The 15607-nt window shown below is 32.4% G+C and overlaps 2 protein-coding genes across 2 annotated transcripts in view; both read right to left on the bottom strand.

Annotated features, from left to right (window-relative positions):
- Hacd2 (3-hydroxyacyl-CoA dehydratase 2) overlaps window positions 1-15607 on the bottom strand; it is a 148118-nt gene that overhangs the window by 131137 nt on the left and 1374 nt on the right. The gene's annotated exons all lie outside the window — the stretch shown is intronic.
- Window positions 1365-15607, bottom strand: part of LOC145333184 (uncharacterized) — a 53907-nt gene continuing 39664 nt past the window's right edge. The window contains exons 8-17 of the mRNA XM_080178334.1: window positions 14816-14877; window positions 12244-12302; window positions 9871-9958; window positions 8693-8766; window positions 7760-7881; window positions 7261-7386; window positions 5903-5986; window positions 5520-5629; window positions 2973-3197; window positions 1365-1489 (exon numbers count right to left, since the gene is read on the bottom strand). Coding sequence (XP_080034460.1) covers window positions 2980-3197; window positions 5520-5629; window positions 5903-5986; window positions 7261-7386; window positions 7760-7881; window positions 8693-8766; window positions 9871-9958; window positions 12244-12302; window positions 14816-14877 — 943 coding nt within the window. The 3' untranslated portion in view covers window positions 1365-1489; window positions 2973-2979. The remainder of the gene's footprint in view (window positions 1490-2972; window positions 3198-5519; window positions 5630-5902; window positions 5987-7260; window positions 7387-7759; window positions 7882-8692; window positions 8767-9870; window positions 9959-12243; window positions 12303-14815; window positions 14878-15607) is intronic.

The raw sequence follows: 15607 nt of genomic DNA, 5'->3' as shown, positions 1-15607 counted from the left end.
TATCTTTATCAAATGAATAGGAGTATTAGGAAAAAGGATTTTTTACACTCTTCGTTCAGACTTTTTATCAAATAGACATTCCACAGAAAAAAAATATTAAGTTCATTTATGTATCACTATATTTTTTTAAAAGAGGCTTATAAAGAGATATTTTAGAAGCTTTTAATAGTGTCTGTTAAAATGACGTCATACTGGCCTACCATTGGTCAATTAAAATGTGCACTGGCCTGCCATTGGCAATTTAGCCTGTTTATTAGCCTATAATTGGTCATTTGTACTGTATGACGTCATTTTTTTATGGGCACTATACTAGCGGCTACGCCCCCTAGAGGCCTCTAGTGGCACTTTAAATGAGTTTTTTTTGTTTTTAAAATATGTCTGTGTTAGGTTGACGTTTATGTTGCGTTGGACTCTCTTTGTAAAATCGAGAAACGTAAAAACAATTTCGATTTTTTTATTTCTCTTGGGAGGGAGGTGGTACCCTCCCCCTAAATAGCTATAAACCTTCTCGGGACCTATGAGAAGCTACCCTGTTAAGGAGAACCCGATCGGTTCAGCGGTTAGCGAGATCCTTCGGTACAAACAAACAAATAAACACACAGACACACAAACAGACAGACATCCTGTTACTTTAATATAAGGATAGAAAGTGGACCCTCCCTCAATCCAAAATTTAAAATTTTTGTTCCTTTTAAACCTTTAGAGCTTAAGAATCTTTAAAAAGGCATTAGAAATGCATTTTTTTCTTCAAAAAGGTTTTGGCAAATATGACCTTCAGAAAGTGTTTTATTTTTTATACAGCTTAAACAATGTACCATAAAAAATGTTTTTAAGATTATTTGCAGACAAAATGTTTTTTTTTAAGCATCTCTTTATATGATGGTACAGATAATTTCCCATGTAAAAATTATGTAGTTTTATGTCACTTTAACTACGTAAATCTTTTCCTGAAGTGAGAAATTGTTTAACCTGTATAAAACTATAAAATAAAACTCATACATTTCTCATTTTTATAATTACTTTTATATATTACGTACTATTTCCACTTATTAGTGAGAGAAAAAAGTTATTATTTGACTTGTTATTTGGTCGTTGTATAACTGTACGTTTGAAGAAAACATTCAACCATAGTTATTTATCGCATCGTATTATAAACGACTTTCCTCAGATATTAGATTGAATAATTAACAAAACTGGTATTAATTTTAAGACTTTTATTCTAATATTCGTGGAAAATTGTCTGTTATACGATGCTATAAATGATTTTTCAGTATGTCTGAGAACCGGTTCTAATCCAGCGGATATTAGTCGATTTCGAAGCAATACTGAAGAAGATTTTATTGATTGATTTTATTTAAAATTGCTTTTCTTTTTTCGTCGTTTGAATAAAGTTTTTGGGTTTAGGTTTTTCGATTTAAATTTTCTATGTTGCATTATTGTGCGTTTATCACTTTTGGAACTTTGTATCTCTCCATATAAAATTCTGTTTCTGAAATTAAAAATATCATAGTTATTTATCGCATCGTATTATAGATAGCTTTTTGCGGATATTAAAATTAAAAATTGATTAAAACTAGATTTGAAAACCCCGAGGGACCGAACGCTCGGGCTAACAAAACTAATTTATTATATCATTTTTATCTTAAAATTCGGGGAAAATTATCTGTAATATGATGCTATACATGTTTTTTCAGCAGTTATTCAGCATGAGGACATCCAAGCTTTTTATTAGGGGGTATAATCGGAGTTTAATAGATCTGAGGGGGGGGGGGTATCTGATGTATCATTTAAAATCTTAAGGGGGTAAAATGAGTTGTTTTGACGTTTTAGGCGGTTAAAAACAACTCCTTATTCCCCCCCCCCTCCCCCCTTTGGAAACCATAACTCTAAGGCTGCCCAAAGAAATGCAGTTTAAATTAAACTGTGAGATCTTATACATTTGTTTTTCTTTCTTTTTCTTTTTTCAAAACCAAAATAAATTTTTTATTTGATAAAGGAAAATTGGGTAAAATTGGATTCAATTGGAATCATTATTTTTTTTTCTACCGTGGCTCAATAAACCTTAATACATACAAAATTGCTTTTTTTTCTTTTCCATTTCGTCCGCCAATTTAACAGTAATAGGCAGAGTTTTTCAGAGAGAAAAGGGACAATAGGCTGTTTATTACACAAGTCACCAAAGGTTTATAATAAAAACTGTGAGGATTTAATGAATTTTGATTGGTTGGTTCATTAAGTTGAGCGTTCAAACGTTTCAACAACTAGTTTTAATCTACAGAAGGGGTAATTTTGTGAATCATCATTTATCAGCCATTTTTATTAGTTTTTATTGACATAAGAAGGCCTACAAATAATCTGGAATAGCCATAAATCAATAATGCATAATTATCTCGCAGTGTAGAGAAATGCGCGGGAAAGACCTATTTTACGCGGTTTTTCTTCAGTGAAGCTTTCCCTGTGCATCATTGGATCTTGGCTATTTCAGATTATTTATAGGCCTTTTTATGACGCTGAAAATAATATGATCTGTACGTTCAGCCGTTTGGCAGCTAGCAGTCTTTAAAATTCATAGATTTTTGGCAATATTCGTTACCAGCAATATTTTACCGTGAACTGCAGTATATCCCAAAGAAGTTTTTTTTAATTACGAGGTTTTACGCCCCTAAAGGCCGCTAAGGGGCACTTGAAGTGGCAAGAGAAGTCAAATTTCATTTTCAAGTTTTTTAGGGGTCTTTGTTTTGGAGGGTAGACTTATCTTGTGAGGGTGATGGTACCCTCCTCCGAAAAAGTTGTAAACCTTTTCAGTAAAAATGATAGAACTTAGTGAGGCAGTAGCCTTAAACCTGCCCAGATTACAAAGCTTTCCATTGAATTTATAAAAAATAGTTTAAATAGTTTTAGAGATCCTAAAAAAACAATATTTCAAACATACTATTACTCTTTGAAGCCACTGAATCCTTAAAAAAAAATACCTTGCATTCAAATAGCATCCAAAGAATCAAACGTTCCTTCGGCCGGTGTAAAATTGACAAACAGTCGCATATTTGGCGGACACTGCTGCGGATTTGGCACCAACTGCGGCGGCTGGATTATTGTCGAGGATGGGGTGGGGTAGTTTGGTGGTGTGGGGGGGTAGTTAGCTGGGGATAAGATGGAAGGTCCGGTATGACTTGTCGGGATGTGGTAACTTGAACTACCTGAACATAATTCTTAAATAAAGGCAACAGGATGTCTGTCTGCAACGAAGGATCTCGCTAATTCCTGAACCGATATGGTTCTCTTATACAGTGTAGATTCTCATCGGTCCTGGGAAGGATTATAATGATTCTGGAGGAGGGTACTATAACCCTCCAAAAGAAATGGCCAATTTAAAAAATGACTCCCACCTCCATTTTTTTCTTTTTCAAACTAAAATTGAACATGAGGGGTTTGACTACCCCTCCCATAGACGTACAAGGGGGGGGGGGTAATGGGGCGATTCCCCCCCCCCCCCCCAAACGAATTTTATTTTACCCCCCTCATTTAAAATTTACCCCTACCTTGGGGGTGCCGTAGGCACCCCCAACCATTTAGGAGGGGGTATTTAACCCCCCCCAAACAATTTTGGAGGGTAAATACCCCCCCAAAATAAAAAATCTCTAATAAAAAAAAATTTTTGTGCGCTTCGCGCGCATTATTAATGATAAATATTTAAAAAAATTTTAATTACCCATCCCAAAAATTTTACCCCAGGGGTAAATTTTTGGGGGAGGGGTAAACTAAATTTACCCCTGCCAAAAGATTTCAGGGGGGGTAATTACCCCCCCCCCCCCCAATCAAATTTTACCCCTGGGGTAAAATTTTTGGGGGGGGGGTAAAAAAAAATTTCGGCGAGCTTCGCGCGCCATTTTCACCCCCCCCCAAATACGAATTACCCCCCCCCCCCCAAAAAAAAAAAGCTTGGACGTCTATGACCCCTCCCCACCGTAAATTCCCCGATAGGCCTATAGAGGCATAGCCGCTAGTTTACCATAAAGTTATCAAGCCATAGATAATACCACAACAGAAAATATAATTAACGTGTCAAAAAAATGTGCAATTATTATGAAAATATATGAATTAGTATATACTGTGTAGTCATATGTCAAAAATGTGCAATTATTATAAAACTATATTAATTAGTATGTTGTGTAATAAATGTCATAAAAATACATCTATATCATACATCATAAAAAGTCTCTATGTTATGTTATAACAGTGTCGCCAATAGCGTCCACAAAGTTTTGCTTACAACAAAAAAGATCTTGCAGCATTTACGCTTAGTCAAAAAACGACATTCATTAATTTATTAATCGATAATATTAATAACTAGAGATGGGCTCAATATAACTATCTCGCAATTGGCTAGGTTTATTCAATGTTTTATTTACTTTCTTTTGGTTATCTGAACTCTGACTATTAACCCTATTCGTCCATTATCTTCTCCCTGACAATTTCTTTCTTTAAACTATTTAAACTATTTAATATGTTTTTATTTCAAATTGTCGTCCTGAAAGGGTTAAAATGTTTAGTTATTGCTAGTATCAAAATTATTTTAAAACTAAGTTTTCTTTTATTTACTATATTATAAGTTTAAATAAAAAATAATTTATTCTTCATACAGTCAAATAATGGGCCTTATCGTTCTGGTCAATGAGAGTTTATTACGGATTAATGGAGGCCTATGAGTTTTAAACACTTAATACTTGGAAAACTTGAGCTCATTTATAAACATTTATTTCCTATATAGATCTGTCATGGATCTTGATGCAATAAAGCAGGCCGTTTTGTACATGTTAAAAATTGGAAGATTTCATTAAATAAAAGTTCCCGCAAATATAAGTATTAAATAAATAAATGATCATTATAACTGATGTTAGAGCACCTCTACCTCTCCTATCTTCCCTTCTGGTAGCTTGGGAATGTGTCTCCCTTGCTTATTTATTATCATTATTATAGATAAATAGATTATTGAATGTCGTCATTTCTTAAATTAAGCGAGATTGCCGCGAAATCTTTTTAATTTTCAAAATAATGATTGATTGAACGAAGATGACCAGAATTTTCTCAAGAACCCACCTCAGACTTTTGCGTGCGGGAAGGGGTTGTAATAGAGAATATCAAATAAAATAATGAATTTTTTTCCAGTGAAGCTCAGTATTCGTATTTTTAAGCTATACAGTGTGGCTATTTACTTAGAGATATAAAGGGATAGGACAATGGCCGATAAATTGGTGTAAATCCCCAATAATAAAACATTAAATTACCCCTTCTGTAGATTAGAGGTTGAAACACCAATTTGATGATATACAAAATTACCCCTTCTGTAGATTACAATTAGTAGTTGATACGTTTGGACACTCAACTTAATGAACCAAACAATCAAAATTCAATAAAGGCCCCAAAAGTGCTGAGCTAAAAAAAAAATTGTTATTATAATACTTTGGGGACTAGTGTGAAAAGCAGCCCATTGTCCCGTCCCTCCCTGCTATTTACTATACCTGTATTGCTGTTATTAAGTCCAGTATAGTTGCTGGATGCCGCTGAAGGTTTATTTGAAGAGTCTGTATAACCGGATGTTGATTTGCGGCGTAATTTTCCAGTCGTGCAGCTAAATAGAACAAGGATGACAACATTCATAAGTCGCGAAGCACAAAAGCAGTTTAAATGAGTTATTGAGCAGATGTTTAGTTGCCTTAACAAAGCAAAGAAAGAGAGAGAATCTGGAAAAAAAATCAATAGGTTTTTGTCTATTGAAGCTTGACGGACAAAATAGTGTATAAACTAAATGTGTTATGGGAATCTTCACATATAAAAAGTTATTGCTACCTGCTTATGGATATAATCATACTTGTCAATTTATGACAACAAAAAACTTGCATACCTCTCAATTCTACTATTTGATCTTTTGAAGCTGTGTCTTAATATTTTCATAGGTATTCTTGCTATACTATCCTCACTGATATCACTAAAATATAAATAATAAAAGTAAAAGAATAGATGGTATGTGTAACTCTGCCCACAGGGCGGGGACCAAGTCCTGATTTTGTAATGGGTCTTTGAAATTAGCTAATAACGTAGAAAATATAACATAGCGGAGTCCATGCAAAAGAAAAAAACTAATTTGTCTCCACCACATGGGCCAGGTAGTTGTCTCGATAATTAAATGTTAGTTTGTTTATTTCAACATCTAAACTTTTTATATTTATTATATAAATAACTAGCGCCAACGCCCCTAGAGGCCTCTAGTGGCACTTTAAAAATGTTTTTTTTTTTCAAATATCTATTTTGAGAAATAATTTTTATATGTTAAGCGAGAATATTTTAAAAATTCGAATCATAGAATCATATCGGTTCAGTGGTTAGTGGGATCCTTCGGTACATACAAACAAACATCCTTTAACTTTATTATTCGGATAAAAAATGTGGGAGTTCTAGTAGTAGTATGTCGACTATCCTTATAATAAAGTAACAGGATGTTTGTTATTGTTTTTGTCTGTGTGTCTGTTTGTTTGTACCAAAGGATCTCGCTAACCACTGAACCGATTTTGTTCTCCTTTACAGGGCTCCTTTGTGAGACTAAGCACTCTTGTTTGTTAATTCTTGTTTTATTATGTACTATTTTTATACAAAATAATATATAATTATAAATCAAATTAATATACAAACAATAAAGAATAAGCTAATTTTTTTTTATCATAATTGTCAAATATTTTATGGTTTTTAACAAAAAAGAAGTAATTTAATTGTTTATTAGTAAACAATTGCTATATAAAATCGTTTGTATAAGATTTAAGAGTTTTATGGCTAAGCTGTTCTGTAATTATAAATGTCTGCCAGTTTAAGAGTTTTTTTATGAGAACTATCTAGATTTACTTGTAATTTTTTACGATAAACTTCCAAAGACCCAATACAAAAAAAATATCAAACTTTAATGATTGTATATTTATAATAAACCTTTTGATAAAGTCAAACTGTATCTTATCAGTTGTTTCATAAAGATGTGAACTTAACTTTTAATGTGAAATCCATGGTTCTAAAAAGATAAGACAATAACCGACGAACTAATGTACTGAATATCTCCAATGATGATACACAAGATTACACATTAGTGGTTGAAACGTTTGGACACTCAATAAATCAACAAATAAAATTTCAATAAAAGTCCCTAAAGTTGTTTAGCCAACGAATAAGAAAACGTTATCGTAAAACTTTGGGGTCTAGTGTAATAAAAAAGCTAACCTAGTAAAAGATCCGCAAACAGTATCGAATCTGAATAACCTTCCCTTCTTGCCAGCTCTATTACTGCTGGCCCCCCTACCTCCACTACCTCCATCATGGGCGGACGGACTGTAACTGTTACAATGTCTGTAAACCAATACTTTCAATTAAATATCCTCAATATATTAGAGTAAAACAATAGAGAGGGAGGGGGTTAAATAACTGTAAGTCCACCACCCCGAGGACCCTGTACCGACTTTCAATTAGTTCTTTGAAAATCATCAAATAGCGTCAAATATTAACAATTAACAGAAAACAATCAGACGAAAAAGGTCTCCAACAGGGGAATCCAAGACGTTGTCTGGCAAAAGTCTATCTTTATAGATTTATTCTCAATATGACAAGGAAAATTATTTTCAAAAAAAACAATGTATAGACTAGATGTGCGCAGGTCATAGGCATGGCATATCCTGACTGTCTAAATGACGGACGTGGTTACGGATAACGTGAATTATAAAACAGCAACGCCATCAAAAATTGAATAAAATTGAAAGTATGTTTCCTTGTCAATAACTTATGATTTGTATCTTCAACAACACAGGTTATCAAATTCTTGTCAGAACCTTCATCAGAACTTATCACCTTAATAACAAAATTTTACAGTATTTAATACAAGAAAGTATGAATTACCGTATCCATTTTGAATACAGGAATATGCCTTACAATTTTACTGGTGTCTCATTGGATAATGATTAGCGGTATTTTGTAATAATTATAGCACCATTATTATTGATATCTAATTTATTAAACATTTCATTTCAATTGGATTTACTAGGAAAGGTATAACTTGTGAAGGTTGATTATGGCCAAACTGCTGGTCGCATGGATCAGGTTTGCATATCATTAAAAGCCACAAAACGACCATCCATTTTCCTCTTAGTCTCCTTTAATGTTTTGAACATTTATAGACATACAATTTAAATCCTATTATTTAAAGTAGTAAGAGTTTTTTTGTCTGTAGCTTGAGTTTATGATTACTATTGATTAAATCCTGCATTTTATGGAAGATTCACACAGGTCCCAGGGTAGTTTTATTTTTAGGGACACAATACAATCTGTCCTGATTTTGTATTACTTTTGCGGAACATGATAGCAGTTACGTCATATTTTTCTTTCCCGAAAAAGGGAAGGGGGAAAGAAAAAAAGGGAAGGGGGGAAGAAAAAAGAGATGGGAGAAAAGGGGGTTTTTCCCATCTCTTTTGAAGAGATTTTCTTCCTCTGTACTTATTCAAATAGAGAACCCCTAAATGCAAGGGGTGCAACTGCTATGTTTTTTTGTAGTGAACAAAAGTTGAAATGTTTTTGTAAATTCTAATTTGACAGATGTTTAAGTATACATTATGCCCAACATTATAAATTACTACAAAAAAACCTATATAAGCTAGTTAGTTACCTCAATGACACAAAGATCCGTCTCTCTCTCTTCCTCTCCCTCACTACTACTCTGGTTGCTAGGCTCTTCTAAACCTAAGAAAATAGGACTTAAGGGGTGTTTTGTCATATTTTCACAGTAGCTTTTGATAGGTTAGGTTAGGTTAGGTTATTGGCCCGCAGGGTTAGGCAATTGGCCCCACTGGGTTAGAGCCCCCCACAAGGGCTAGAAATTGAAGAAAGTCTACTGTGAAAATACGAAAAACGCCCATTAAGGGGCGTTGTCACAAAAGGGACTAAAACCGAAGTTTTTTATAGTGCATATAAAAAATGACGTTATACTGACCTAACAATGGTCAATTAAGATGTATACTGGCCTGCCATTGGTAAATTAGTATGTTTATTGGATTATCATTTATTTATATTATAAAGCATAACAAGAAACTAATAAAATTGCTAAGGAAAAATATTAAACGTCTTGATGAAGTCAAACTGTATCAAATTAGCTTTCTAATAAAGATATAAGCTTAGCTTTAAGTTTGAAATCCAGATATCTAAAAGGGTAAAACAAATGCAAATAAATTGAGATACATCTCCAATGATGATTACACCTTGTGTAGATTACAATTAGTGGTTAAAATGTTTGGACACTCAACTTAATGAGCCATCAAGCCAAAAAAATAATTGTTCTGTCAATACACAAAAATATAAATATTTATCAACCCAATAAAATAAACGTGAATTTTTAAATTTCGAATAAATCCTATTAACAAATAAAAATTTGTACTTAAAGCAAATAAAATTCAATTGTATAACCAAATAATTCTATTCATTTCTCAACTATAATTTTTGTTTGGAAAATTATTATATTGTTAAATAATGACTACGACCCTAGAGGCCTTTTAGAGAAAAATTTAGTAAAACTGTGTTTATGACAGCGGAAAGGTGTAATTTTGACAGTGGATAAAAAAATATTGCCGTAAACACAGCTAAAAACGAAATTGACAAAAACACACCCAATATTTGTCAAAAACACAGTGGCTGCACTTTTGCTAGTGATAAAAGTGGCAGCACCCCGGCTATTTCTCCACAAATAGTTTTAAACCTTCCCTGGACCTGCAAGAAGCTTATCCGTTAGCAGTTGGCGATATCTTTCGATACAAACACATAGACATCCTGTTACTTTAATTTGATGATCACCTTGTATAAGATTATTGACTCTCCCTTGTGTTTGGTTTAAACATTGGCATCTGTCATGACAACTTGAACAGTAAATACAATCTTCCTCCTTAATTAAACATCATTAGAGGCCTCTAGTAACACTTCAGTGTGTGGGAAGGGGGGGGGGGGTTTAAGACCTCCCACAATTTTAAATCAAGTTTATAAAAGAAAAACATTTTTTTTGGGGGTGGGGGAAATTTTTCCTTGGAGGTTGGTGGTACCCTTCCACAAAATAGTTATAAACCTTCCTAGGACCTAAGAGAAGCTTCACTGTAAAGGAAAAGCATGTACTGTTACTTTTTCTTGAATTTTCTTCATGTTAGAAATTAATCAAACATTGGTTAAAATATAGATTAAAATGTTTTCAAAACTACATATTATATTTTTCCCACTTGGATTGAAAAAAGGTGTTTTGGCCCCTTTAGTAATAAAGGAAAAAAACCTTTTTAAAGTGGAGCTTTTTATATTCTTTTTGAATTCCTCGTTCAAAATAAAATAAGGATTAAAAGTCCGTTTTGAAAAAAATGTTCCTTTATATTATAAAACTAGAATTGGCTCAATATAACTATATCGCTATTGGCTAGTTTTCTATAAGTACATATCTATTTTTCTATTTCTCAATAAATCAATTTTCCTCCCCCGCCATTACTATCTAAAAGAAAGAAGTAAATATTTATTAATTTAAATGATTTTAAAAATATTTTTTCAATTATATTTTTTTCACATTACCATCACCAAAGTGTTAATATGATTAAAATTTTAGTTTTAATATTTTAACACAAAGGAAGTGTCGCCACAATCGAATTCTTTTAAAATACAGTTTTCTTAGATTTACTCTATTATGAACGTATATTTTTTTATTTATGAAAAAAGGATTAAATACTTTTCAATGTAATTCAAATATCTACATGAAGTGAAAAACTTAATTCATTCCATAAACAAATAGAATAAAGGTCTTATTGCTTTGGTCAATGAGAGTTTAATGAGGATTATTGGAGCACTATGAGTTTTAAACACTTTACCATTGGAAGACTCGAGCTCATTTATAGACGTTTATTTCCTATATAGATCTGTCATGGATCTTGATGCAATAAAGCAGGCAGTTTTGTAAATGTTAAAAATTGGAAGATTTCATAAAATAAAAGTAATCGCAAATATACTTAGTAAATAATGTTCAAAATCTTTTCTAAAATTTTAATATTTAATATCTATTTATCGCATTGTATAATTTAGACGGCTTTTCGCGGATATTAAAATGAATTATTGTTTAAAACCAGATTTGGGTTTTATTCATTGAATATTGTCTGTAATACGTTGCTATACAGCCGATATCAATCGGTTTTGAAGCCATACAGGGTGCGCCACATATCCTCGGACATTCTTTAAACGGCCATAGCGTCAAAACTACTTGACCAATCAGGACGTTTGACCCCACTATAAAAAGCTTAGGTAATGACCTTTAAGCACAAAAAAATCTTTGGACGAAGATAGGCTTGTACTCCGAGCTGGCCGCGCTTATGTTCAACAAGGCAGATTCGAGTTGCGCCGGTGGTATAATCTGGATTCTCGACTAGGGCCCAATAAATCGGACCTCAGCCCATCTGTAGATGAGGTAGAGTTATGCAACTTGCTGGGGATACTGTTAGATACATAAGTAAGACACTAGAAAAGACTAGAGCTCTCTATCTAAAATGGCTTGGCTGTAGTACTCCGGCAAAGTGAAACGTGACAGATTTAGAGATGTCAAAAACGTCAAAAATCATGTAAAATCGTGAAAATTTCTCGGTTCTCGACTTTAGAGACCCATATGGAACTTAAAAACTTATTTTAGACCATGGATTGTGCTGTCAACCCTATTTGAATCTTCATGCCATTTCTAAAAAGGTATAGAACGTCGTTCTAGCTCAACTGTGGTCTAAATAAAGGCCTCCGTGTCAAATGGTAGCTTGAAAGTTGGGTGAATTAGGATTCTGCGGTTACTCACATTCCTAAGGAAATGGGGCCTCCCAGCAGCCCTATCTTAATTCAATGGACTTTTGTGCCTAGGGCTACTTTGAAGCATGCACCAATAGACGTGCCCATGCCACAAAGACCTCCCTCATTGCCACTTCGCCATCTTGGACAGGTACATTTTGACCTGGGCCTGCCGGCGGTTGAGGAGGCGGGTAAAGGCGGTGATTGATGCTGGCGGCGATTTTAATCAATTATCTAAAAGTCATATACCTAGTTTGCTTCCCAGTTTTTAAAATTTAATAAAATCTTTAAAATTGACGATTTTATGTTCATTTGTTTACAATTTAGAAAAAGTCCGAGGATATGTGGCGCACCCTGTACTTAAATTAAATGAATTACCTTAAAGCTATTATAACCATGTATTTCTTGAAAGTCACAACTCTGATTTTCATATCCTCCTAAAATACATATTATATTTAAATACAGTAGTCCGCGGATACAAAATTTAGAAATACATGCTAATAGGCGGCAGGGCCAGAGATTATGGCATTATCTTTTTTTGTTATGAATCTTAATGCAATTTTATAAAATCAATGAAAACTATGATTTTATTTTAAAAGTTTATAAAGTGTGTTACTTTATTTTATGTTTTATTATTATTTGACCACAACTTGGTCAAAAATGCTCACATATCAGACCTTTTTCGACCAAAGATACTCAAATGGTTCTTTTACAAGACCAATCAATCAGTTTTAAGATATCTTTATATTTCAAGAAATATTTATGAAAATACTAAAAAACAGCAAATTTGGGTGTTACCTTTTATATGCGCAAATACCATAAAATCAACAGAAAAAATACTTATTTTTACTTTTTTGTCATTTTTAAAGTTTGATTCTGTTAAATTGGCTATTCTTGAAGGGATTTATGCATTGAAATATACTGAAACATAATATTGGGCAGAAATTAATGTATTTCAAAGAAAGAAAATTTTTAAAATAAGAAATTCGACTTCTATCACTTCAGAGGACAGCTGCCAACCTCCAGTTGACAGGATATAGTTTAATACTTGTTAGCAATAATAATTAGCCCAAAAAGTAAAACAAAAAGTTTTTTAATATGGTAAAAAAATGATAATCTAAATCTTAATTTTGGTGATGATGATCTGAAGGACGCTCCTACTGGTGGTGATGATGACCCAGATCGTATCCAAGTACATGAGCATTATGACAACTCATCTATTGAACTATGGTTTAATTTATGTATTTGTAGCAGCCTCCAATTAAAAGATGTAACAAGAAATATAACCATCCTTTAAAAAATAATATATTTACCTTATAAAAAGGAGAATTTAAAAACCATGATTGTATGTTTTGGGATTTCTCTTGATTGGAGAATGCTACAAATACAAAAATCGGACCATAGTTTAATAGATAAGAGCGTCTTTAAGATCATCATCCCCAAAAGTAAGATTTAGATTATCATTTTTTTACCATATTAAAAAAAATTTGTTTTACTTTTTGGGCTAATTATTATTGCTAACAAGTATTTAACTACATCTTGTCAACTGGAGGTTGGCAGCTGTCCTCTGAAGTGATAAAGGTCGAATTTCTTATTTTCCAAAATTTCTTTCTTTGAAATACATTAATTTCTGTCCAAATTTATGTTTCAGTATAATCAATGTATAAATCCCTTCAAGAATAGCCAATTTAACAGAATCAAACTTTAAAAATGACAGAAAAGTAAAAAAATAAGTATTTTTTCTGTTGATTTTATGGTATCTGTGCATATAAAAGGTAACACCCAAATTTGCCGTTTTGTATTTTCATCAATTTTCCTTGAAATATAAAGATATCTTAAAACTGATTGATTGGGCTTGTAAAGGAACCATTTGAGCATCTTCGGTCGAAGAAGGTCTGATTTGTGAGCATTTTTGACCAAGTTGTGGCCAAATAATAATAAAACATAAAAAAAGGTAACACACTTTATAAATCTATAAATTGCATAAAAGTTGCCTAATTAAGCAAAAATCCAGGTTAATTTACATCAATATCAACAAGCTAACAGAAACTGTAAATTATGATACAGTAATGACAAAAAATATCTTGACATATTTAAAATTTAGATATGTTTTTAAAGGCAATTGATCCATCTCAACCCAAGACTACTTTATCAAACTAACATCTTTGTACAGGCTAAATATATATTTCAAAAAATAAGGTTTTCATTCTCAATCTTTCTATAAACTTTTTGACATTTTAAACACATTTACACTTGCGCTACATATCTATTTAAACTATGCTATATATCTTTGACAGCGAACGGACATACCGACACCAGCCTTTATTTCATAGAAACAGCGCTATAAAAAATTAATGAATTGATTAGTAGCTCCGCTACTAAATCAACAAAAGAATGTTTTGTAAATAACTTTTTATGTGAGATTTAGGATTATATAATTAAAACAACTAAAACTTTTTTTTTCATTACAAAACTTTATTTACATCAATCAAATGTTTTTTTCACCAAATAATTAAAAGAGGAAATGCCTTAGCCTAAAACAGGCGCAACTAATTACTATACTAAGGTCGTGTAATAATAATTTTTTGTTGTTGTCAGGTGTTACCTAACCTAATACCCCGGGTGTTTGGTTTGGTTTGGTTCGCCTTAGTTAGCCTTGGTTGTTGCACCTGACGTTAAAGTGTCATGGACAGCATCCTCGCTATTTTGACGAGGTTTTAAGGAATATCTCAATGCAAACCCAAGCAATTTATTCAGAGAGAGGACAATGGACTGTTTTTTACACTGGTCCCCAAACTCTTATATTGACGTTTTCTTATTCGTTGACTCAACTAATTTTATTTAATTTTAATTGGTTGGATTATGTATAATCTTTGGTGATGTAAGTCTATTTATTAGTAATAATCTTATTCCTTTAGGTCCCTGAATTTATATAAGTTATTTTTATTACCTTTTAAATGATTTATTGATCTTAACTCTAGTTCCATTCCTTGCATCTGGGATTCGCTGTATCTAAAATAACAAGGATGACAACATCCATAAAATCAGAATATAAATGTATAAGAGTAAAAGCAAAATTGTAAGTAAATTTGTTGAAAAACTGATTGATACAGGATAATGTTTATGGACATACTTACATTTTTAGGACTTAATTATAGAGTTGATTCGCTTATAAAATTATACTTTGTTGTCAAAGGAATCAACATACCAAAAATCAGATCAATCGGATGATTTGATCACATAAAAATTTTTGTTAAAAAAGTAAAAAAAATCAACATGTTTAAAATGGACGTACGGACATTCCTGTAATAATTATAGAGTTGCTACGCTTTCTAAATCGTACCTAACTACTAAAGGAACCACCATGCAAAGTTTGAAATCGATAGGACAATTCTAACATGACTAAATTAACGTAAAAAGCTATCCATCTGTGACGGACGTACGGACTTACCCTAATTATAGAAAAGCTTCGCTTTTGATAAAATTACATTAAAATTCAGCTATCTTAATCAGGAGTAAGGTAAAGCCAACAAGCGAAATTAAAAATAATATTTGGGGGGCAGATAGAAAGGTCGTCAATTATACTATGTATGTGTTGGATCGACAGCTGAAATTCATGAATAGGTTTCGTGATTTCTTTCTCGAATCAATTTCGTTCTTGAATCTTGAGGCAAAATATATATTTATAGTCTTTATATTCAATATTAATCAAAGTATAAAAATAGAGGAGGAAAGATTTTGA

The sequence above is a fragment of the Acartia tonsa genome, chromosome 12 (assembly GCF_053477335.1).
Source record: "Acartia tonsa isolate MP-2025a chromosome 12, ASM5347733v1, whole genome shotgun sequence".
Classification (NCBI taxonomy): domain Eukaryota; kingdom Metazoa; phylum Arthropoda; class Copepoda; order Calanoida; family Acartiidae; genus Acartia; species Acartia tonsa.
Note: the sequence above shows the minus strand (reverse complement) of the source record. Positions and strands in the feature narration are given on the sequence as shown.